The sequence below is a fragment of the Protopterus annectens genome, chromosome 1.part0, assembly GCF_019279795.1.
Source record: "Protopterus annectens isolate FY-2018-M chromosome 1.part0, PAN1.0, whole genome shotgun sequence".
Lineage (NCBI taxonomy): Eukaryota > Metazoa > Chordata > Ceratodontiformes > Protopteridae > Protopterus > Protopterus annectens.
The window spans coordinates 120986962-121012479 of NC_056725.1; the positions used below are offsets into that span (position 1 = coordinate 120986962).

Consider the following 25518-nt stretch of genomic DNA (forward strand, 5'->3'; position numbering starts at 1 on the left):
AAAATACAGATAAACAGATGTTTAAGGAAAAAAAATGACAAGGGGTCTCCTAGAGGAATTCTGGAAATTCTCAAATGCAAGGACGAGCCAGAAAATTAAAATGGCTATTTAAGAGATTTTATCCCTTCTTCCCATTCTGGCAGCTCTTTTTTCTTCCAGAATGTCTGAATCTCCACTTTTCTGTTTGGCATCAGATAGTTTCACATAAAGAAATTCTGAAGATCATACATCATGGTTATAGATGGCAAGTGTGTGTGTGTGTGTGTGTGTGTGTGTGTGTGTGTGTGTGTGTGTGTGTGTGTGTGTGTGTGTGTGTGTGTGTGTGTGTGTGCGTGTGTGTGATTCCTCCTTTCCAGCGGGTAATTCCGTATTCTCCAGACCAGAATCTTTTGTTTCTGACTGTCCTTTATCACCTGCTGCCCCAGGAAGTGATAGAAAATTTTTCCCTTTACCAGCTGGGAAAGGGGTTTTATTCAAGGATGTTTTTAGTACCAAAGAAAGAAAGAAAATGCTTGGAGACAAGTTCTGGATGTTTCTTTCCTAAACCTGTTTGTGATAGTCCCAAAATTCAAAACAATGTCACTTCATAACCTGTTACATTTTCTTCTTCATTGAAGTTTACTTGTAACATTAGTTTTAAAAGGTGATTATCATCACATTTCTCTTCACCCAGACTTCAGGCATTTTTTTAAGGTTTTGTTTGTATGGACTGCATTATCATTTCTCTCCCTTATCCTTTGGATTATCCACTGCACAAAGAATGTCCACAAAGTATCTAGCTCCAATTATAGATCATTACAGTTTACAGGGTATCCACATTTTTCCATGGCTTCTATGATTCTCATCTTACCCCTCACAAGATTCCACATGAGAAAGATGCAGTGGTTTCTGAAGTCTCTTCAGTCCCAGCACAAACACCCCTTGTCTTTTTAGATCTCAGTGCTGGAGTTTTTAAAAAGGGAAATCACTTGTTGTAGACAACAGATATCTCTAAATACAAGTCTCTTCTTTTTCCTTGTTTCAAAGCAGTCAGTCATTGCAAACGCCTCAGATATTGTTTGGGGAACAGTTTCAGGAAGGATAAAAGATCAAGGTGTATGAGACATATGAGACACCAAGGACAGATACAAGCACATAAATATAAAACAGGTGCTTGCCCTGATCGAGTGGTGCAGCGGTTAGCATTGTTGCCTCACAGCAAGAGGTTCTCCGGTTTGATTCTCAGCTGGGGAGCCTTCTGTGCGGAGTCTACATGTCTTCCTTGTGGTTGAGTGAGCTTTAAAGACATGCAGGCAGGTGTGTGTGTGTGTGTGTGTGTGTGTGTGTGTGTGTGTGTGTGTCTTCTGTGAAGGTTGGGTGCTGGGCTGGCAATTCGACACCGTAAAAACTCCATTGCCAATCAATCTGTGGACCAGTGATCTGTTGTGGTGACCCCTAATAGGAGAAGCTGAAAGACACTGCATTGCTTGCTTGCCCTGATTGAGTCACTCAGCTCTCTGAATCATCATTCGTCCCCTAGACCTTAAGTTGTAAAAGACAATACCACAGTCATGTGGGAAATCAAAAGTGGGTTCCAGGTTGTACCCCCTCTGCAGACTAGCCATGTTGGCTTAGGATATAGCTTTACAATACAATCGCACTCTACAGGCGTCTTACATTCTGTCAGAGCAAAACTGTGTGGCAGACAAGCTGAACAGGGCAAGGGCAGATCTTTATGAATGGAAACTAGATTGGGAGTCTTCCCAGATTTGATCCCTCCGTGGGGAGCTCAATTACTCCATGCAAGAAGACCTGTAAGGCAGATGTGTTTTCTTTTCCTTGGACAGGAATGCTCCTTTATGCTTTTCCACCATTTCCACTAATATCCAAGGTACTTCTGAAGATTCAGAAGGAATCTCCCAAGATCATTGTGGTGATTTCCTTCTTGCCCAGGCAACCATGGTTCTCTTTTTCTTTTGGAATTTCCAGGGGCTACTTCCTCACTGACTGGATCTACTCACACAAGAACAGGGGTGTTTGATAAATCCTAACACCAATCAATTTCAATTGACTGCCTGAATGTCTTATTTCCATTTAGGCATTTGTTTAGTGAGGACATTTAGCAGGTACTAATGGGGGTCAAGAAAGCCTGCTACTAGAAAATCATATAATAGCAAATACAAAAGATTTTCTTGTGTTGCCCCCCCCCCCCCCAAGTATAATGTCCTCATTGGTAAGATTGGATCACAAATCAAAGCCTAAAACTCTAAACAATTTTCCATGGCAAATTACCTTCTATTAAATGATAGCATAGTTAATTTTAAAGCTCACCCTAACCACGAAAACATGGAGGTCTATGCAGAAGTATACACGAATACCCTGTACAGCCACTTAAATAACTGCATAGCACCTAACTGAACTAAACCCAGGTCTAGTGGGAAAAATAAGTCATGTTGGACCCCTGGCATAAATAGATTATACAACAGAAAGAAAGAATTCCTGTATAGAAGTAAGTAGTAGGGTGCACAACAGAGAAAAATCCCTCGTTAGTCTCAACAAGCAAATCAGGGAACTAGTGACGTTTTCAAAAGCTGAAAACAAACTAAAGTAGCCTCGCAAGCAAAGGATAACCACAAAACATTTTTTGTTATGTCTGAAATCTTAAGGGAAACACTCAACAATAATATTATAGGAAGCAAAAGACCAAGGGCTATTTCCTAAGCCCCCTTAAATCTTTTCTTCTGTTTATCCTTCTTCCCTTCACAAGCAAGGCAAAGACTCTTCTTCTGAGAAAAATGATTCAGAAGCTAAAGTAAATGTGTTGGCTTATTTACTTAATTACTGTTCCCAGATTTTCCCCCTGTTGGTTTTAATCTGAAGACAATAAAACCATGCCTCCTGACTCTTCTTTAGAAATGTTCTTTTGTTGACATGATGCTAAAGATGATGCAGCATGTTCACTGGGAAAGTAAGAAGGTGTCAAATGTGCACAAGATGTACTATGACCTCTTATATATGGTATTCCATAAACCTTTGGCCATATCATCAGTACTGGAAGCTTTACATGATACCTTTGCCATAGCATCTTTAAATCCTGAATCTCAGTCTCCAGCTGCCAGAAAAACAGATACATTTTACAAAGTCATGGCATTCAGAAATTCCATTACAAAACCCTTTTCAGACTGTACTGTAATTTTCTTAGACTGGAAAACCCACCAAACGACTGCAATTTTGCAATGCTTTGCTCAGTTCTGAAGATTTCAGGTCTATGGATAGGTATGTAAAGAAGATGTATACTTCTGCTACACTTTCTTTCCATGTCATTAACTGTCAATCTCATCTCTTTTATCTATTTTGAGAGACATTAACAAACTTATATCAAACATACCTGATTCAGACAGTAAATTCTCTGCATTATTCCTCTAGAATTTTGCTACTCAGGTAGACAGACATTCCATTAAATGCAGCTATGATGCAGCTGATACATCTTCCAGTGTTACAGCTACTGGTTCTATGCCAAGGAGATATTCTTTGTTAAGGCTGCAATCTCTTTCAGAGGACACCAAGTCTAAGTTATAGGATGTCCCTCTGGATAGAGAGATTCTTTTTGGTCCAGCTGTAGCTTACATTTTCAAAAACTTGCATTAGAGAGATAAGATCATGCAAGGTTTTAACCAGATTTCCCTCTCTAGTGTACCTAAATTACAAAGGAATTAACCTTCTAAAACTGGAAAAGAAACCTGAACAAAAAGGTAAAATGTTCTCTAAAAAGACATTTCAAGACACACCAAAACAAGACTTTAAAGGAAAGAGCTCCTTTCCAGACAAGCCTTCCAGTTAGTAACTATCAGTATTTACCTCCTCCTTCCTTCCCTCCCACCTTAGTTTGTCTCTTACCCTGTCAAATAAGCTTTCCCCATTTCCCCTCTTACTTGACAACTGATAACTTCACAAACATGGGTTCACATCATCGTAGAAGTGGGTTAGATCTTTCTTCAACTAATGTATTTCATACGTACTGCCTGAATCAATAATACTTAGTCTTACCCATTCTGGAGGAATAAGTTTCTGTCCACCAGTAAAGTCTTACTCAGGCCTCTTTTTAATTCCAAGGAAAGAGGGCAAGTACAGACCCATTCTCAATATGTCAATTCTCGACACTTTCATAGGGGTCCCAAAATTCAAAACGCTGTCTACAAATTCTTCTTCTGATGACCTTTCTATATTTTTTATTGGTTACCCTGGACACAGAGTACTCATATTTACATATTTCAATTCACCCAGACTACAGAAGAATTATTGAGATTTTGTGCCTTACAATTTAATTTTAATTATTCTGCTCTGCCCTTTGATCTTTTTGCTACCCAAAGGTATTCAGTAAGTGCCTAGTACCCATCACTGCTTTTTGAAGGCTTCAAGGTATACACATCTACCCCCATCTAGATGATCTACATCTTCAAGCATCCTCAAGAGCAAACTTCTTTTAGACCTCAACATTAGCATGGATCTTTTTCTTTGCCCAAGTTTCTCAATAAACTTGAAAAAGTTTGTTCTTTTTTCACCGCAGGATTTGATGCTTCTAGGCTGTTGTCTCAATCCTGTCTCCATGACGACATTCATTCCTCAACACAAGATGCAGTTCCTCATTGCATACTTTCATTTTCTCCTTCACCCAATCTTGACCTCAGCAACAGAAATTTCGAAAGCCCTACAGTGCATATTTTTAACTTAATAAATTTTACATTTTGCCAGACTCTACATGTGGAGAATTCAGTGGTACCTCAAGTCCATTTGGTCACAATACTGTCACGCCCTCTTGAACTTTACAATCTCTCACTCTCTCTGTCTCTCTTGCCTTTCATCAAGAAGGAATTCCCTTAGTGTATCAGTCAGGAATCACTCAGTTAAGGAGTTCCCTTTCTGTTTTCCACTCCTTTCCAAGAACGCTTCAGGTCTGGCATGGGGGGCATGTTCTATGAATGTAGATGTCCAGGGTGTTTGGTCAAAGCAGGACAGAAATTACATAAATGCCAAAAAAATGAAAGTCCTGATCCTTGCTCTTCAGGCTGTACATTAGCTGTGGGCACCAGGGCCTCTCTGATTTCTTACAGACAACACCACTGTTATGTGACACATCAAAAGCAGGGAGGAACAAAATCTTGACACCTTTGTAGGCTAGTCATGTCTGGCTGGGACATAGCTATTCAGCACAGCCTCTTCCTTTAGAGAGGAGCACTGCGGTTGATTACTTGAGCAGATACAGGACAGACCCTCACAGGTGGATGTTGAACAGAGTGGTCTTCCTGCATATTGTCCGTCAGTGGGGTATTCCCCAAAAAGATCTCTTAGTCTGCACTCTAAACAGGCAGCTCAAACTGTTCTATTCCAGTGTACCATGCCCACAGGCTTGGAAGATGGGTGCCATGTCCTTCTCATGGAAGGAGAAATTTCTGAATGCTTTCCCTAACCTTCCCCTAATACCAACAGTCCTACTCAAAATCAAAAAGGACAAACCAAAAAGCTTGCTGATGATCCCCTTTTGGGTCAGACAGCACCGGTTGTCTTTCATTTGACCAAGGACAGTCACTAGACAATACCTCACAGGATGGGCCTGCTCATACAATACAAGAGGCTCACTCTTTCATCCAAACCTTCAAACCTTGAATCTGACACTTTGAATGAATGGATTTTGGTTCCATTCAAGCACCTTTTCTCTGAGGATGTGCTACTAGTATTACAGGAGGCTGTAACACCTGCAGCAAAAAAATATTATGTTTCCAAAAGGAAATAATTTGCTCTTTGGTACAAAATAAAGAAAGAAAAAAATAATAAAACAGGACCCCCCTATTAAATGGGTATTCCTATTAGTCTTATTTGTGTGAATTGCACATCTCGCCTCTTCCTTTATTAAGGCACATTTTCCATCCACTTCTGCCTTCCGTTGGATAGACCTCTTTCCAAATGTTTTGAGGTCAAACCACTACAGGAAACCAAGAAGATCTAGTCCTCCTCCTTGAGACGTATGTCCTAGATAAACTGACTCTCTTTCCTTTGAGCCTGTCTTTTCTTCCTCTTAAATACTGAACCTGGAAGACAGTCTTATTGGTATCAATTACCTAGGTTAAGAGTGTCACAGAGGCTTCTCCTCTTTTTCTCATTTTTATGAGGGCAAAGAATCTTTCAGAACAAACCTTTCTTTCATGTCTAAAGGAGTCAGTGAACTATATTTAGCCAGTCCATCAACCTATTTTTTTCCTCTCCTCAAAATAGAGGAGAAAGGATCTTATACTTTTCAGATGTTCATATGCAGCTCCCATTTTATCTGGACATGAACAAACTTATTAAAAAATCTGATCAATTTTGTGGGGTTTTTTTATAGCAAAAAGCTGGGTCTCTTTGTCTCAAACTATATTTAGATGGTTCTCCTTGGCTATTTCTTTTTATTATTCTGTCCATATTATTCTTTCTATGCAAAGGACCTACCAGGTAGATAAAAAACCCATTCTACCAGAGTTTTAGCTTCTTCTGGAACCTTTTTCAGATGTTTGGGCACAAGATCCATTTTAGAGGCAGCCACATGGTCTTTCATTCACGTTGACTAAGCATTACAAAATGTATGCTTCTCCAGATCAAGTTCTGGATTCCAGCTGAGCTCAGCTCCTTAGTTTTCCTTCTTCAATATCTAGAAACCTTTAGGAGTCTTCTCAGAGGTCATTAATACTGCAACTGTGATCAAGCAAGGACATAGTAGAGCTGCGTAAGAACTTACCTTAGCAGTAGGGGTTCCATTTATAAAATCGATAACACAAAACACACTGACACAGAAAACATTAACCAAAAAGTTTGATCTGTAAAACAATGAAACTACAAAGAAAAATAAAATAAAACACAATCTATGTAGGTGGGCAAGTCCACCTGCACCCCCCATGTGGGGGGCGGGGGCTGCATCCCCATACTGCCTATTAATTATATATACCACTCTGAAGTTGCACCACACTGGAGAAAGTATAAAAACACATTCCCTGCTATCCAGTGACTTTGGGCAACTGCAAAGAAAGAAAGATGCATGATGAATTTGCAAATCAATTTTGGGTTGATATTTTCTATTACAGAGTTTCATTTGAATTGTCTTATGAATGAAACCCAATAGCAGATGTCTGATTGAATCAGTACTGCAGTATTACCATCCATCATTATTTCCCCTTTTCTTCTCGTTGATGTGGGAACTGCATTCCTTTCCCCTCTTCTGATTGTCATATATATCCCTTTCCTCCTCTTCTGTGTTTGTCTCACCTACTTTTTAGTCTGGTACAAGACAGTCTTGAGGTATTTTTCCATCCATAATTCCATTATGAACCCCATCACATTTATGCAATTTAGGAATATATTGGACATACATTGCAAGAGGAAGGCACCCATGCTTTGCTATGCTGGACTGGCATATGGTATCCTTGGCGGGAGACTTCCAATAGATTATAAATACTGCAACAGTGACACAGTTAACTCTATACAGTTTTGGTAAGGCCTTGCAAGTAACAATACATTTCTACAAAATATTATTCATTTGATTTACAAAATTCTTAAGGTAATGCAGAGGATTGTTTTTTCCCTTGGAGTTATACACAGGCAACCTTAAAATAAGATAAAAACTGTAACATGTTTTCTTCTTACAAACTAATATCATTATTAAATACTGATTATAAGATACCTGTGTCAGTTTTAATAGTAAGACTAACACTAACTTTGACAAATTTAATAGATAATGATTAAACATAATTTATATGTAGAAAGCAAACACAGGATATTATTAAAAATCTTCCCATTAATTGATTTTACTGATTATAACAAAGAGGAATTGGTGTGTATTAAGTTGGACATAGAAAAGGCATCTGACTCCTTAATTTGTTAATATGTGTTTAAAGTGTTACAGATATGTGTTTTTCCAGATCTTTTATAAAATTGCAGTATGTTATACTATGACTCCAAGTCATATGTTAAAATAGTGGTTTATTAATCACAAGGAATTAATATAGAGAAGAAAGAAAGGAGGACTATCTCCTTTCTCCTGGTTTATTTACTTTAACAATCAAACTTCTATCAAATTCAGTAAAAACATAAATACATACAGGGTTTCAAGGAAAATGATATTTTTTGTAAAATATTAACATATGCAGATGCTATATTATTAAACTAATAATACATATTTCATAGGTTATTTAAATTCCATATTAAAATGTTTTGAAACATTATATAACCTCAGATTTAATTATGATAAAATAAATTATTTCTTACTTGGAGTACAGATATATTGCTGCAACAGAAATATAATTATAATTATAAAAATTAAAATATTTAGGAATAAACGTACTTGCAACTTTAGATACTATTGCACAACTTAATTATGATAATATCATCTAGTGCTTTAATGTAACAATATCCACATGGGATAAGATATTCTTCACATCTGAGGCTAGATTGTTTATTTAAAGTAACAATATTACCCAATGTACAATATATATATATAATTAATTCTATTTTTTGATACTAACTGGTAACAAATGAAAGAATTAAATACGATTTTAATATCTTATGTTTGGTTTCCCTGTAGACCTAGAGTAGCATTGCTACATCACATTTGATCATAGAGTAATAGTGGTATTGGATTTCCAGATACTGAATCTTGTTAATGCTTTCATTTCTAAAATTGTAGAAAAATCCACCTATCATATTCTTTAAAAAAAAACAAAAAAAACAGATAAGTTAAAGTATATGTGATTGAAAGAAATTAAAAATTAAAAATCAATAATATTTAATAAATAGTAAAAGGCTATGTGTTCAGAATAAGTGCTTACAGTATTCAGTTTCATCACCAACAAATTCTAGGCATAAGACAATATTAAAATGTTTTCATATTTTTACTTATAAATGTTTTAGTTTAAATGAATTTTCCTTTTCATATATCCAGTTCTGTTTGCTACTGAACTTAACTAAAATACTAATTATAATAAAATGAAAGAGTATAAGATAAGAATTTATATGCTGATAAACTGCTTAAAGGTCACTACATTATTATCAGTTGACCGCTTCCATTACTTTGCCGTTTTCGGTACTGTAGTGCGATCTTGGAGTTGGTATATTTAAGTGGGGGGGTATGGGGGCCACAGCCCCCCACATTGGGGTGTGTGGGGGTGAAGCCTCCCACTTTATGTATTATTTCAAGTTTTTTTTCTTTTTCTTTTTTGGAACAGCGATTTTTTTATCGCTGTTCTGAGCTTTCGAGATTGTAAGCTTTCGCCTACATGGGTTCAATTATTCATCGTTTGCTTTTTTAAGCATTTGATGATATAATATAGACCCTATATATATATATATATATATATATATATATATATATATATATATATATATTATTTATACACACACACATACGTATATATCTATATCTATCTATATATATATATATAAGGAATATATAAGGCAAGGAAGTGTTCTTTAGCAAGCTATTAATTAATAGTTAATCCTAACTAGAGTAATCTGTATTTCAATTAATTCAGATTGTGGGTCCCTTTAGATCTGCTTGCAGATAATATGCTCCTTAACAACTATAAATACACCATCATAGCTGCTACTGGGTCTAAAGGCATGAACATGCTATAGTAAGATACAGAGGGACCACTACAGGTGTAGCTAGGGTTGGGCAAAGGGAGCAGCTTCCTAGGTGCAAGGTGTAAGGGGACATGACTGGGAAATTTTGATTGATTTGTATTGCAGTACCAGTATTCATTTCTATGCTGGTACATCTGAATGCTGGCACTGAAATGAATAATACTCTTTACCTGGTCATGACTGAAGCATGTTTGGTCTAAGTTGTAGTAAAGCCACTAAGAAATAAGGGGCAGAGACCTAGCTTGGAGCACCAGACTGAGGGTAAGAGACATTTTTCCTTCTTTTTAGAGCTGAGAGGTACCAGAGCAAGGAATGGCACCAGGTCCTACATGAACCAGCTATGGCTCTGTAAAGTGCATGCTTTACACTTAAACCAAGCCCATTAATCACTAATGCTTTCCAGATGCAGGAGTGCCTAAAAATCAGAGAGTTTATTGTTCTGGCATTGAAGAGAGCCACCTTAATGGGATCTGATTTCAGGACAGATGTGTTAGTTATGCTGGAATGTCCATCAAATAGATTCTACTTAAAAATGGCACTACAGGGGCAGCAAAGGCTTTAGCTAGTATGTAGAAGTCTTGGGATGACAGGTGCAGTACATGTTTAGTGAAGCAAGCTGGACTGTTGAGCATCTTGTCCCATAATGTCATGTATTGAATCCCACTAGAATGACACCAGCTATTCAACTATTTATTGAAGCCAATCATCTTTTCTTTATATCTAGGCATTACTTGAGGTGATGGAAAGATTCTATTCAGGACCAGTATCTTACTTGCATGTGTAACATGCATAGAGTGTCCCGATATGCTTTCCTACATGTCCCTCAGGCTTTTGTGCCTGTTGTCATTCTTTTCTGCACAGCCTACTACTATGTCAGGTGATAAGATTCTTAAGGGCTTTATAATGTCAGAAATACTGGCGCCTGGAAGACAGCTCATTATAACCCTCTGTTTGTCCGGCACTGTGAATCATGAGTCAGTGTGCCTGAAAACAGAGTCACCAGTCACTAAAACATTTCTGCTGATGCATTAGTTTGGAGTGGTAGATCTGGAGTAGTTTGCTCATGGTGACTTTGGTAGGCATGCATGAGTGGCCTGAATTTTGCTGAGAATTATTATTGTTATTTTGTAGGAGACCTTGTCAGTGATTTTTTTCAACCTCAGAGTAATACTGTGGTGAAGATGAAGGAAACTCAGGGTAAGTTTTTTTGTGAGAGGGAAGGCCCCAGATTAATTACATATATGCTTTTTTACAGGCAAAATTATTAGTGTTGAGAATAAGTTCATTATCTGTTAATGTAAGGCAGTTAGTACAATGTCAAAGGAGAACTAATGCTAAAAGGTTGACAGCAGAAGTAAAATTATCAGACTTCATAGCTTTAGTTTCATAGGTTCATAGAAAGTTACTAGCCATGCAGCTCAGGAAGCCATTAAGGAGCCTAGCCGAAAATTCCCAATTGCTCCAAACTACTATCTGGCTAAGTAACTTGCTCAAGGTCACACAGTAGGCAAATGAAAGCTGAGGCTGTTGGACATGCTACACTTAAAGAAATCCCAATCCCTCAGAGCCACATGCTCCAGGGATCTAAACCTTGTCATCACAATAAACAAAACATGCTGGAGGGATAGGTTCCTGACCCAGAGACTCCCCAGACTCTGGAATAGATTGCCCATACATGTCAAGCAGAGTGCCTCTTTGGTCCTCTTCAAAAGTAACCTTGACGATTGGATGGGAGAAAAGAAATTCACCCCGGGGATCACGTCAGTCACCCTGCTAGACAGGGGTCCAGGGAAGTAAATAGTGTGGGAAGAAATAGCCAGGGAATTGTTATGACTAGGCTTGTATAGGCCCTAGGGCTGATAGCCTAGTACCAACCTATGAACCTATGAACCTATGAGGCAATCAAACCACGTACCTCAGGAAGTAGCTTATTAACAGGTCACAGCCTTAGCCCCTGCACTAAATGCCAGCAAAAGCTTTGGATCACATATTCATGTTCCCTGAAAGAAGCTTGATAACAGTCTAGAACCTTAGCGCTCTGTGTTAACTGAGCAGAACCTTCTTGTCCAGTGCTTAGGTGTTTAGACAAGTAATGTAAATGCAACAGAGGGTATATGTAATTATGGTAGAGTACAACAAATATGCAGAAGGTTCTCCAGGAATAGTAGTATTGTCCCAGATGCTGCAGATGTTAAAAAGAATATGGAAAATGGTTAAACTTTCTAGGCAGTGCACTATGCAGTAAGAGGGTTGGGAGGTAAGAAGGGTAACTCAATCTTTAGCAGTCTAAGAGGCAGAAATTTCCACTTAGATCTTGTACTGCTCACTAGTGTCAACAGACAAGTTGACACTGGTAGGAGTTTACAAAGACAATTTATAGTAAGGACAGTCAACTCAAGAGCAACACTGGTTGACTGGGTGGGCACTCAGTATTCTGGATCTGTTGAATACAATGGGAGAGTAAAAGAGTTTAAATAGCGCACAGAACTGATATTGTTGTGCCTGCTGACAACTGTCATGAAGGTGGAGAGGGAGAGAATTTGTTGGTTAGATTAACATAAAGAGCAGAAAATAACAGAGGCACTGGCTTTAAAGTTACATCAAGATCATGGTGGGAGTATGGGAAAAAAGTGCAACAAGCCAGAGGAAATCAGACACTTAAAATTGTAGCAAATAGCGTTTCTCTCAAAAAAGTTTATGTACTACAGATCTAACAGGCTTAACACCCTGAGTAAATTGTTTTAAAGAACAAAATAATAGATTTTCAATAATTTTAAAACAGGTCTAGCAATGGAAATATTAGAACAAATCAAATGCAATGTAGGTTGCTTTTACTTGCCTGATGTAGAGATATAAAGAAGGGAATAGCCTCTTTTAGGTTAAAAACGTATCCATAGCAGTATTCTTAGTGCAGGTTAACCCCAAAGGACAAAAGCAACCACTAGGCCCTGTTGTAAATAGTAATTAAAGAATCAAAGAAACAGAGGAACCAATCACTAAAAATATCTGCTGAGTTGAGGAGTCAAAGATTTGCATGTTCACAGAAACACTGATTTGCACAGTCATACAATAAGAAAAATTAAACTAAAGGAACAGTGTAGTGTACAATTTGCAATGATGCAGGATCAGAAAGCACAGGGAGAAAATGGATGCAAATACTTCAGTTGAAATGCTTCAGCAATATGCTGATTTGTTGCCAGAACTAGGCTGCATACTATGGCAGTACAGAATAAATAGAAATCCAGAGGTGTTCAGTTCTGATCCTGTCACCGTCAGAAAAAATATACGTATGGAGGCTTCCCACACTATTAGGAAAGAGTGTTCAACATCTTGACCTGCCTTCTAAGGCAGACCTAATTTTAGTGGTGCATTGTTCAGAAATAATGGATGGGTGGAAGATGTTCCTTCCAGTTTCTTGTCATGTGTCAGTAACACAGTTTCCACATGTATGACCAAAATATGTAGAAGAATTATCTTGTTGTGTTGTCATTGTACTCTTCTGCCTGACCATTCATCAGTCACTTATGCTCCAGGTGAATTGGGTGTAATAACTGTGAGACTGGTACCTCACTTCACACTTCAGTGTTTGTAAACGCTGGTTACCGAGCAAAATATAAAACTGATTTACCGACAACACAATATGGCATACTTTTAACTTAACCTTGGTTCGAAGTAGCCCAATGAGGGGACACTCAGATGACTTTCATTAGTATTGGTGACATTCAGAAACATCTTTGTGTACAGTAAATTTAATTTACCATTATACACATGTTAAAGTTGCATATAATTTTCCAAAAAAATGATTATTACACTGTCTTGTTTGATTATTTTTATAGTTTCAGTGTTTACTCAGGTTTTCTCTAAAACTGCACCCACAAAATAATGTCATGGTAGGTACTAGACCATGATTTGCATGACTTCAAGCCATTGTGGGTAATCAAAACAAGAGGATCCACTTCTTATTTACATTGTAGTTTCAGTACTGCATCATCACATGCATTTGTTTTCAATGTGAGGTGTTTCACCTGCAAGAACTAGTTGACAACTTGCCTTTCAATGAAGTAAGTTACTCCTGCTGATGCATTTAATATAGAAAACAGAATCCTATACATTTATTTAGGTAGTGAGGCATTATGGATGCAAACATTCATAATATCATGGCAGAGATTTTCAGCTCTGAGGAAAATATCTCAGTGAGCTGTCCTTTTCAATAAAATAAAATGAAAAACAAGACATGTTTTGCATCAAAAAACGCATAATTTGGTATTGTATTTGGTAAAGAGATTATATCCATCTCAAAATGTGTTACTTAAATGTGTTCTAGAACATGAGTAACACACTTTAAAATACATATGTGATAGCTATGACAAATAACAACTGGTATGTATTTATTTCACATATGTTTACTTTGCAGTTACTGAAAACCCCACATATTGTCATTTTTCCTAGGTCAAAACACTGGAACAGAATAAAGTAATTGGCGACCTCAGTAAATCCCTTGACAGACTAGAAAAGGTAAAGGAGAAAGCTGGGAAACAGCTGGCTAACCTTAAGTCTGAGCTCAGTTTTACTGAGCAAGAAGCTAAAGAGGAAAAGGAGAGAGCTAGAAGCATGCTAGAAATGGTCACTAATGAACTGAAAATACTGAAGCAAACTCTGGTAGAAGTGGCCCGGCGAGAGAAGCAGGTAAGGTTTACTTTGCATAAAAGACAAGTCAGACTTTTTCATAACTTTATTATGATGGATTTAAGACAAAGGCAATGCATTTGATACAGTACCGTGCAAAAAGTCAGTTAACAAATTAACCTGCATGTGGATCATAATTATAGTGTGATAGCTCATGTGCAACACTGGCTTGATGAAAAGAAGACACAGCAAGTAAAAAGAGTCCAACCAGAAGAAAGGATCCTTATAAGTGAGGTACAACAGAGGTTAGTACTGGGGCAGTTCCTTTTTAGTACTAACATAATTGAAGTTGGAGAACTTTGGGAAGGAAAATTCTGCCTTTTGCTGATAAGACAAAGATATGCAACAGTGTTGAAACACAATAAAGTACAGACAGGGTGAAAAAAGTAAGCTCTCCAGTGGACAGGAATGTTGTCATAAGGACCTGAGATGGGTTTAGGAACACAGCTCAATAAAACATAATCCAGCCGAATTTGCTAAAAATTCATATGGATTTTGCCAAAGAAAAGATGTCCTTCATTTGATCACTGTTGCAATATTTCTCGCTATAGGAACGTGTCCTGCCAAGAACAGTGTATATCCAGCTAGTATACCAAAACTTGGGTGCTTTCCTGTCATGCCATAAGTCCAACATATGACTTATGCACAAGAATAAGTGCTAGTACATAATGGATGTATGGATGGGTTGTACCTTTAAGAAGCATTTCAAGGTTGGCATGTACATATAAATAGCCAGCATGTGCTAGCTTCAGTGCCATTTTGTGAGTGTAGCCAAAGAGTGAGCATGTATGAGTGTAATAGCTAGTTTGTTTATAACTTTATCTAAGTTAAGTTATTAAACCTCAATCCTGATGTGTTTGTAAATAATAAAGCTGCTTGAACAGAAAAAAGATAAAATGGAGCATTACAAGGCCACAAACCACATTATTAAACAAGTGAGAGGCAAAAACGGTTTAGTAATTAAATGAAATGTTTAAAATTAAGATATTTGATAAAACAATTATGAGAAAAACACACAAGGGGTTTGGAATTACCTCACAATTGCAAAACGAGCATTTCAAAGCAAAATGGGCATGTTTAGAGTAAAAGGAGCACAAGAAAAGTATAATGACCATGAAAAAGATTAAAAAAGCAAACCAAATGTAATAAAGGGGTAAAAGGGCACATTAAGCATAAATAAAGCAAAGTGAATGCATGTGTTTTGGCAAAGTACTATGTTTTGGCATAACTACTACTTTGCATTGTATTCATGGCATAACTAGAGTTATTTGAAGTATCTCAAAGTGTGTAAAAGTGCTTACAGTGTGTGCTTGTTACTCTGCATTTATTCCGTAGAGTTTATGTGCAAAGTGCAACTATTTTGTAAAGTACAGTCAAAATACAGCCATTTTTAAAAGTTTCTTGTGGTGTGTGTCTATTCGCAAAGTGCTGCCATTACAGAGTGTTTCTTGCACTGTAAAGAGTCATTTAGCAAAGTACAGCAATTTTGGGAGTTTCAGTGTGCTGTGTACTGTTTATTTGCAAGGTGCAGCTACTTTGAAATGTTTCTTACTCTAGGCTTCTTCTGCCCAATTTATTCCCACAGAGCAGTTATTTTGAAATGTTTCTTACAATGATGATAGTGACTTTTACAGTACAGTAATTTCAAGAGTACAGTAAACACTCAGTTAACCGGAAGTCAAGCAACCGGCAAAAAAATTTGAAGAAATATTGTACAATTTTCACGTGTTGCACTTTCTGTTTTCCCCCCACAGAAACGTACCTTTTGTTTTTAGAGTTTTAAAAAGGAAGATAGGAATAAATTCCCTCTCTCCCTAACCTGAGAAATAGTCAAACCAAACAAATAGTATAGGGTACATTATTAGTCAGGCCTATTTTTAATAGTAACTCTCAAGCAAGCAGAAACTACAGTTATATGGCATCTACTAATCCCCATGGGTGCCAGTTAACTGAGAGTTTACTGTATTACAGTGTCCAAAAGTCTTATTTTGTAATGTTTTACACTAAGAGGTGATTTCTTACAGTACAGTGATTTCAAAAGTATTACAGTGCACGAGAGACTTATTTCACAAAGTTCAGTTATTCAGAGGCTTGTTCTATTGGGCATAGTTACAAATAATGGCATAAATTTCTGGCATATGTATATGTGTGCATGCTCGTGCATACTTGCAAAGGCCTTCGCTAGTATGTGTTAATATGGCAGACAGATTTTAAAAACCCTCAGCATTGGTGTTTGATCAGAATATTGCAGAGAATTGGAGAATATTTGAGCAAGAGTATAACATTTTTATACAAGCAGCTTATTCTGACAAAGATGTACACACCAGGGCATTCATTTTGCTAAACCTAGCTGGGTCAGAGGCCATTGAAAGAGAGCATTCATTTGTGTATGCACCAGCAGTATATGCGGGAGAAGGTGAAAACTGTCATATTATTGTACAGGCTGAATCAAGGGAAGACCTCGAGTGTTTGAAGTGCAAATTCAGGGAGATGTGAAACCCCCAGACAAATACTACATTAGAGAGGAATTTGTTTTACACAAGATATCAAATACCAGAGAAACTTTTGCAGCTTACGTGTCGGTTTGTTGACTTAAAAGATGAGTTGATAAAGGACAGGCTTGCATGTGATATTAATAGTGCTGCAGTGAGAAAGATTTTGCTTTGTTACAATGATTTAATGCTGAGCAAAGCTATTGAGATTTGTCAAATCCATGAAGTTACAGAAAGGCACACAAGTATGCTTGCAAGTGATAAATGCATGGTTTCAGCAGACTCCAGAGCAAATGTAGACAGCATGAAACATGTGGCTAGCAGAAGCAGGCCTAAGAATATAGCAGCTTTCACCCCTACAGGCTTACCAAGGAAACCCTGTATTTTTCCAGCAAGTTCTAAGAAAAGGATATACTCAGTGCAGCACAAGGGTGAGTCAGCAAAACCCAAATCCAGCTTTATTGTTAACTGTTGCAATTGTGGTGCCAATCATTAGTCTAAAAGAGAAAAATGTGTAGCCTTTGGTTAGTAATGCCAGAAGTGTAAAAAATTGAACCATTTTCAGAAGTTTTGCAAACCAAGTAAAGCTCATACAGTTATAAAGAAGGGTCAGCAAAGTAAGGTGATCATGCAGAGAGCTGAAATTCTGCTTTCTATGTAGATGGTGTATCAGTAATTGGTGAAAAGGCTGATGCAGTAAATTTGTTGGCAAAGAATGAAGTGTTTTTTACTGTCCAAATCAATGGTAAATACACCGAGCTTAAAGTGGACACTGCTCAAAATGTAATGTTATGGCAGCAGATACATTTGTTAGGGTGAAAACTGGTGAACAACTCAATGTGGCTAGTTGTGCAAAAGTTGTTGCTTTTGGAGGTGAAGAAATTCAAACCGAAGGCTCAGTATTGCTTTCATGTTATTTGGCTAGGAACTGTTACAGCTTGTTATTCCATGTAGTCCGAAGAATTGTGCAGTCATTATTGGGTCTGGGAGACAGTTTGAAAATGAATTTGCTTTCTTTTACCTAAGAAGCTCATCATATAAGCACATATCCTAGTTCCAGTTTTACTGAAGCTATTTTCTCAGAGTATGCTGATGTTTTCAATGACAAGTTGGGAAAACTTCCTGTTGTGTATTCCATAAAGTTAGACCCAGAGGTCATTTCATTAGTCAGACCAGCAAGAAAAGTTCTGATAGCTATGCAGGATAAAGTCAAAGCACAGTTGGATAAAATGGTGCAGCATGGTGTAATTTGTCCAGTTGCAGAACCAACTGAATGGGTGTTGTCCATGGTAGCAGCCCACAAAAAAGGCTCAGATGAAATCAGAATATGTATTGACTCAAGAGATTTTAACAAAGCATTAAAGAGACTGCACCATCCAATGCATACAGTCGAGGAAGTTGCAGTCCTAATACAAAATGCCACTGTTTTTCTGTCTTGGATGCAAAAGGTTCATTTTGGCAAGTGATGCTTGATCGCAAATCCTCATTACTGACTACTTTCAGTACCTAGATTCCTCAGGATGCCATTTGGAATAAATTCTGCAAGTGAAGTCTACCAGCATGCAATGGAGCAACTTTTTTCAGGTTATCCTTGTGCCATAATAGTAGATGATTTATTAGTTGGAAGCAATGGTGAAGCAGAGCATGACATAAATCTTAAGAATGTTCTAGACAGAATAAGTGAAGTGAACTTAAAGCTCAATCCTCTGAAGGGCAAATTCAGATTACTTGAAGTTACATATGTAGGTCATTTATTTACTAGCACTGGCTTGAGACCAGACCCCTCCAAACAAGCAGCCATTCTTGAGATGCCAGCACCAGATAATGTTCAGGCTCTACAACATTTTCTTGGTATAGTCAACTATTTAGGCAAGTTTATACCTAACTTCAGTGAGTTGACAGCACCTTTGAGAGAGATGACATGCAAAAATGTTATATGGTCTTGGTTGGATCAGCATCAGAAGGCATTTTAAGACCTTAAGTAGAAAATTGCCACCCCGTCTACATTCCGATACTATGATGTCAATAAGAAAGTAACTCTTTCTGTGATGCTTCAAAATTTTGTCTTGACACAGTTATTCTTCAAAAAGGCAGACCAGTAGCCTATGCATCTACAACTCTTATTCAAACTGAAATGAAATATGCTCAGATTGAGAAAGAACGTTTGGCAATAGTGTTTGCATGTTCAAAGTTTCATGATTGTATATATGGTCGAGCTATTCAGAGTGAAACCGATCACCAACCTCTAGTTACTATCCTAAAGAAGCCTATGCATTCAGTCCCAGTGAGATTACAAAGAATGATGCCCAGATTGCAAAAGTACAACTTCAAAATGGTCTTTACAAAAGGCAAATGTCTTTATTGGCTGATACCTTATCCACATCACCCAGAGATACAATGGAACAGCTTCATGCAGAGAATTTTGACTTTTACTTCATGGAAGTGTGTAATTTTTCTACAACGAGACTTGATGAGCTGAGAAATCATACAAAGACTGATCCAATTTTGCAAAAGCTCAACCACTGCATTAATGATGGATGGCTGTCAAAGGAATCTAGTGTACCACCTGAAGTGCAAACTTATTTTCCTTACAGAGATGAAATGTTGATAGAAGATGGATTATTTTCAAAGGTCCCCAAATTGTTGTTTCTGCTTCCTTACAACATGAATATATCCAGATTTTGCATCATGGTCATGCAGGTTCTGAATCTACCAAATGAAGGGTGAGAGAACTAGTATTTTGGCCTTCTCTAGTAAAAGACATTGATAAAGTACTTACTTCTTGTTCAGTATGCAATAGTACTAAACTGCGTTTGCAAACAAAACTTCAGCTAAGTCAAGTTCCTGAACTACCTTGGTCAACAGTAGCCATTGTTATATTCAAGTGGAACAATCAGCATTACTTAGTGTTGGTAGACTCTTATTCAAACTGGTTTGAGATTGATTTAATACCTAACCTAACGTCCACGGCTGTTATCACCAAGTTGAAACATCATTTCTCAGTCCATGGTAGTCCACACAAAGTTATTTCTGACAATGGTACCAAAGTTACCAGTCAGTTGTTATAGAAATTTGCAAGAGAATGGGACTTTGTACATGTTACTAGCAGTTCAGAATATCCACAGTCAAATGGACTAGCTGAATGCACAATAAAGAGTTCAAAGCAATTACTTGAGAGGTCAAAGTGTGATAAACCTGTATTATTTCATATGGACCTTAATGCCTGCGACTGGAACCCTCTAAAATCTCTCCCTCTTGAAGAAGCTGCTATATATTTCAATAACAAATTCTTAACAATCCTCGACAGTCATGCACCTAAACAATCTATTAGAGTAAAATCCAAACTGCCCCCTGGCTGTCAAAAGATACCAGACAAATAATATTACTTAGAAATAAATCCTGGACTAAGTGGAGAGCAACCAAAAATATCCTAGATCAACAAACCTTTAGACAGTTGAGAAATGCTACAAAAAAAGCTATTCTCTCTGACAAAAAAGCTACTATTGCAAGCTGCAGCAAACTCACCACAATAATCCACAAAAATTCTGGGCAAGCGTGAATAACCTCCTTCGTCCAGGCCACTCTAGCACTCCTTCCCCTCTAGGGTCAGAAAACAATACCTCCCAACAAACTGCCAATGCCTTTAACACTTTCTTTACAAACACCATACAAGCTCTAGCCAATAAACTAGCTACAGACAACCCTGAACTACATAACTCCTCACCTCTGACTCGGCCAACATTCCAACTACAACCTATCCCTACCTCCTACATCCAAAACCTAGTTCACAAACTAAAGCCTTGCACCCCCTCTGCCAATAACTTACCATCTGAATACCTACAGCTTGCAGCTAAAGTAGTCGCCTATCCTATATCCATCTTGATAAACCATACCATAACTGAAGGAACCATTCCAAATCTCTGGAAAATCTCCCACATTATTCCCTTACACAAAGGAGGTAACTCTAATGACTATTCTAACTACAGACCTATAGCTCTCCTTTCTCCATTAGGCAAGATTATGGAAAAATGTATTCACCATCAGCTAATGAACTACTTACTTCAACATAACATTCTAGCAAACTGTCAGCATGGCTTCAGGCCTTTTCATAGTACCACCACAGCTCTCTTATCCTTCACCAACACCATTAATAATAACCGCAATAATAACACCCTCTCATCAGCACTCTTCCTCGACCTGTCTAAAGTCTTTGATATGGTTAACCATTGCTTACTCATAAACACTTTGTCATCCCTCTCTCTTGACACCAAAGCAATTCTCTGGTTCAAGTCTTACCTTAGTAATAGACAGTAAGCAGTTATTTGGGAGAATAAACTATCTTCTCACCTTTCTATCTCCCTGGGAGTCCCTCAAGGCTCCATTCTTGGCTCTCTTCTTTTCAAATTATTCATCAATGACCTTCAAATAGCCATTCCTGAAACCACCTGTATACAATATGCTGACGATTCTACTATCATATGCTGTGCCAACTCTATATCTGAACTTCAATCTTTAACACAGACAGCTTTCAATACAGTAGAGGCATGGTTCTCTAAACGGTGCCTTCTTCTGAATACCAAAAAAGACCAAGCTACTACTATTTACAACAAACAGTAAGTCCTCCCCCATAGATTTCTCCATTCAGTCCAGTAATGGCACCCTTATATCCCCAAACTCTTCCACCAAACTATTAGGAATTACAATTGATAATAACCTCACCTTTGACACTCACATTAAGAACATTATTAAATCTGTTAATAAAAACTGGGCTCCCTATATAGGATAAAACCATTCTTAACTTCAACAGCCAGAATGACTATTGCCCACTCCCATCTAATTTCAACTCTTCTGTATGCAGCACCCATATACACTAATCTAAAAAAAAATAATCTTGCCAAACTAGCCAACTCCTATAATAGTATTGCTAGATTTGCCACTGGAAACCCATATAGAACTCACCACTGTCTTAACCTTCACCAACTAGACTGGCTTGAACTAAAAAACCTTCTGATACTTTCCCAAATGACCATCGTTCATAAGATTTTTTACCAACCCAACAACACACCAATACTCAACAACCTTATAGCACCCTATAGGAATCTTGATTCCTTACGCTCCTCCAATAAACTTCTAGCCAGTACCACCAAGGCTAACAACTTAGCTGGGGACTCTCTGTTCTCAAATACTGTTGGAAAACAATGGAACCTCCTGCCATCTGACCTAACCTCACTTCAATCCCCTCGTCTCTTTAAACAAAGTCTTAAGAATCACCTTAGAACTCACTGGCTATGCCCTTGTTGTTACCCAGACTGATACTCTGGGCTTCTCTTTCTCATCTCTTGACTTCCTACTGTCTTCCACTCTTTCCTGTCTACTCCTCTGAATTAACAGCACCTACAAACTGTCTCTACTACTTAGCACCAATTACATATCTTCTCTACTTGGCTATGAATGTACCCTGAAGGTAGTATTCCTGCCATTTTCTTAATACCTCTTCCTTTTTGTACTGTTACTACCTAACCCTTTGGAAATAGTAACTGTCTGCAGTATACTAGAATATCCAAAGATTTAATTGTATTGTAATAATGTATTGGGGTTCACTTGATATTCATACTGTACTATGATCTGAAGGTGAATGTTGTATTTATTATAATGTATCACATAGTCTTCCTAGAATTTTAAAATGTAATACCTTTTTTGACATTTTTTGTGTGGTGGTGGTTGTTTATATGTGGAGCTTTTCTCCCTGGGCCTCTACTGAAAAAGGAAATATATCCAGCTGGACTAGCCCGGTCAACAAATGTAAAATAAATAAATAAATAATACTGATGTCTTTTTGAATTTACTTAATCTCGGAAACATACCCTGTGATGATATACTTGGCTTGCCTGCTCAGAGACTTCTATCCAGGCAAACCAGAACAACACTGCCTATTAGTTGGTTGAGCCCTAAAGCTAAGAAAAGCAGAACAATTAGAGCCCAATTATTTAGAAAGCATTCTTTTCAGAAGTCCAGTTATGAATAATCGAGCAGATTTCTTGGTCCATTGAAAGAAGGAGAGACAGTGAAGATACAAACAGCGAAAGTTTCAACCGAATTGGTCAGGTAACAGGTATATGTATCGAGACAAGATCCTACTTCGTAGAATCTAAGGGTGTGGAGTACAGGAGAAATCACAGACATCTTCTTCCTGTACCAGAATCGATACTAAAGCATTGTTCCTGTGATACAGATATTAGATCTCAGAGCAATCCAGACAAAGTTCCTGTTGCAGAACGTGTCTTAACTTCTGCTTCCATTCCTGATGATGTTACTGATGTCCCTAAAGTTGAACATTCAGCAGAGACAGTCCCAGTTGCTAGACCTGATTCAATTCTATATCACACGATTTGGTCATATTTCCAGACCTAGTGTGAAATGCACAGCAACCTGGACATAATTGTTTATATGTATTTAGTTCTGTATAACTGCATGACAAAGAATTAGCTATATTGATTGCATGTCAATTAATGTTGTCAGCATTGCATGACTTATTTCTCAAAGAGGGAGGATGTAGAATAGTGTGTGTATGTTGTACCTTTAAGAGGCATTTCAAGTTGGCACGTGCATATAAATAACCAGCACGTGTTATCTTTAGTGCCATTTTGGGAGTGTAGCCAGAGAGTGAGCATTTATGAGTGTAATAGCTAGTTTGTTTATAAGTTTCTCTAAGTTAATGTTATTAAGCCTCAATCCTGATGTGTTTGTACATAATAAAGCTGCTTGAACAGAACCCACAAAGACTCATCTATTTTATCCTGACAAGACGAGTGACACCAGGGATGAATTTCTTGTGCCCCATCCAGTTGTCCAAGTTACATTTGAATTGGGTTAGGAAGGAACTCTGCTTCACATGGATGTGTAGCCTTTTCCAGAGAAGGGCTAGTCTCTGGTATACTTATCTGTTTCTCCAGCAGGTCCTATTTATATCACAGGCAAGGTCTAAGTGTTTAGAGTGGGTAATTCTGGTGCTGTTTGTTTTGTGGACATGCAGGATGTGGATCATCGGAGTGGGTTCTGAGAATGCCTTGTATGCCAGGCATAGATCTCCCCTCAGCAGCCAGTAGGAGAAGGGCCTTGAGGTTGTCTGTACAGGACATGTTATTATGCCCTGTATTCTTTTAGTGAGGAACGTTTGTGGATGTTCCAATTGTTGGATGTGCCTGGTTAAGTACATGCCAAAGGGGAACTGTACTCAATGATAGGTCTGGTGAATGCTGAATACAGTGGAAAAATATTTTAAGTTCATCTCTGAAGGTGGAGGGAGGGGTTTGTTCCTTTAGTGATAAGGGTGGATTCCCATATTTTAGGACCATGGACGAAGAAAGAGCAGTTGATGCAGTGTAGCTTGGTATATGAGGGTTGGAAAGAGGCAAGTGTTTGGGAGAAGCATCATGTGCTCTGTGGTTAGTATAAACTTTGGCTAATGGTGGGAATGAGTTATGTTGAAGAAGTCTGAAGATGAGAGAGAGCCTTGTAGCTGCCAAGCTGGACTTGGAACCATTTGGTATTTCTGAGGATGAGGCAGTGGTGCTCATAGGAGGGTGAGTTAGTGATGTAGCAGCAGATTTAGGTTTCAATAGTCTGTAGTGTGGAGGAGTTTTTCTTAGCAGCTGTGGCTATTGTGGTTAGTCTATTTTCAAGCTGAACCAGAAGAACACCTTTGATTATAGTAGCCCTGGTAGGTTTTGATAGGTAGTATAAGAGTTTCCTGACACACAAGAGAAGTGAATTAAATTTTGCCTTTGATTTTCAGTATGAATATGGAAAAAATCAAACGCCAATGGATTAGATTGACAGCGGTGCTAGGTTTCTGTTGAAAAAGAACCCTTGCTTCCTACTAGAAGTTCTACATGAAAATATTTTCATCCCTTTAAAAAACATTTTTAAATCAGTAGAAGCTATAGCAAATTTCAGAAAAAATACCTTTAATCAGTTTTCTTCAAATAAGGTTTATTTGGATTAGTCTTAGAGACTTTATCAGATACAAAAAGTTAGATTGTTTGGAAACAAAATTAACCCTTCAAAATATCAGATCAGCTCTTTATGTCCTGTCCACATTGATTGTCCTTTATTAAAGCAAACACACAAAATACACTCCACTTGGATTATGTTTGATATAGTTTTTTTATACTTTCAATAGAAAAGCCCTCCAAGGCCACGTCAAAGCTCATTCTACTAGGGCTTTTTCTTCCTCTGGTCCAAGAATCTTGTCTCAAAAACTATTTTAGAAGTAGCCACTGTGTTTTTCATTTAAACCTTTACAAGAATGACAAAACAGATGCCTTTTCTAGTGACAGAACTGGTTTTCTTTGATCTGTTCTTCAAAGTATTCTAGACTTAATTTTATAGTCCTCTTTCTAGGTAATCTAAAAGCTTTGGGATATTCCAGCTAGCGAGCAATACTGCAACCATGATCAAATGAAGGAACCAGAACAGTTGGGTAAGAACTTAACCATGACAACACATGTATGAATAGATCACTGTTGCAGTATATGCACCTACACCTCTTCCCTGTTTTCTTTCTTTCTTGTCTTTTTCCTTGGCCAAGGTGGACCTACTATGTCTCTCCTCTAGCCTACTAACTAGAGCCCATTCATGTTTATTCTAGGTCTTAATTTTCATTTTGTGTGTCAAGAAAGCTCTGAGGAACTTC

The 25518-nt window shown here is 37.7% G+C and overlaps 1 protein-coding gene across 1 annotated transcript in view; it reads left to right on the forward strand.

Annotated features, from left to right (window-relative positions):
• Positions 1–25518, forward strand: part of CCDC170 (coiled-coil domain containing 170) — a 724401-nt gene that overhangs the window by 657596 nt on the left and 41287 nt on the right. The window contains exon 10 of the mRNA XM_044088859.1: positions 14095–14331. Within this exon, the coding sequence (XP_043944794.1) occupies positions 14095–14331 (237 nt within the window). The remainder of the gene's footprint in view (positions 1–14094; positions 14332–25518) is intronic.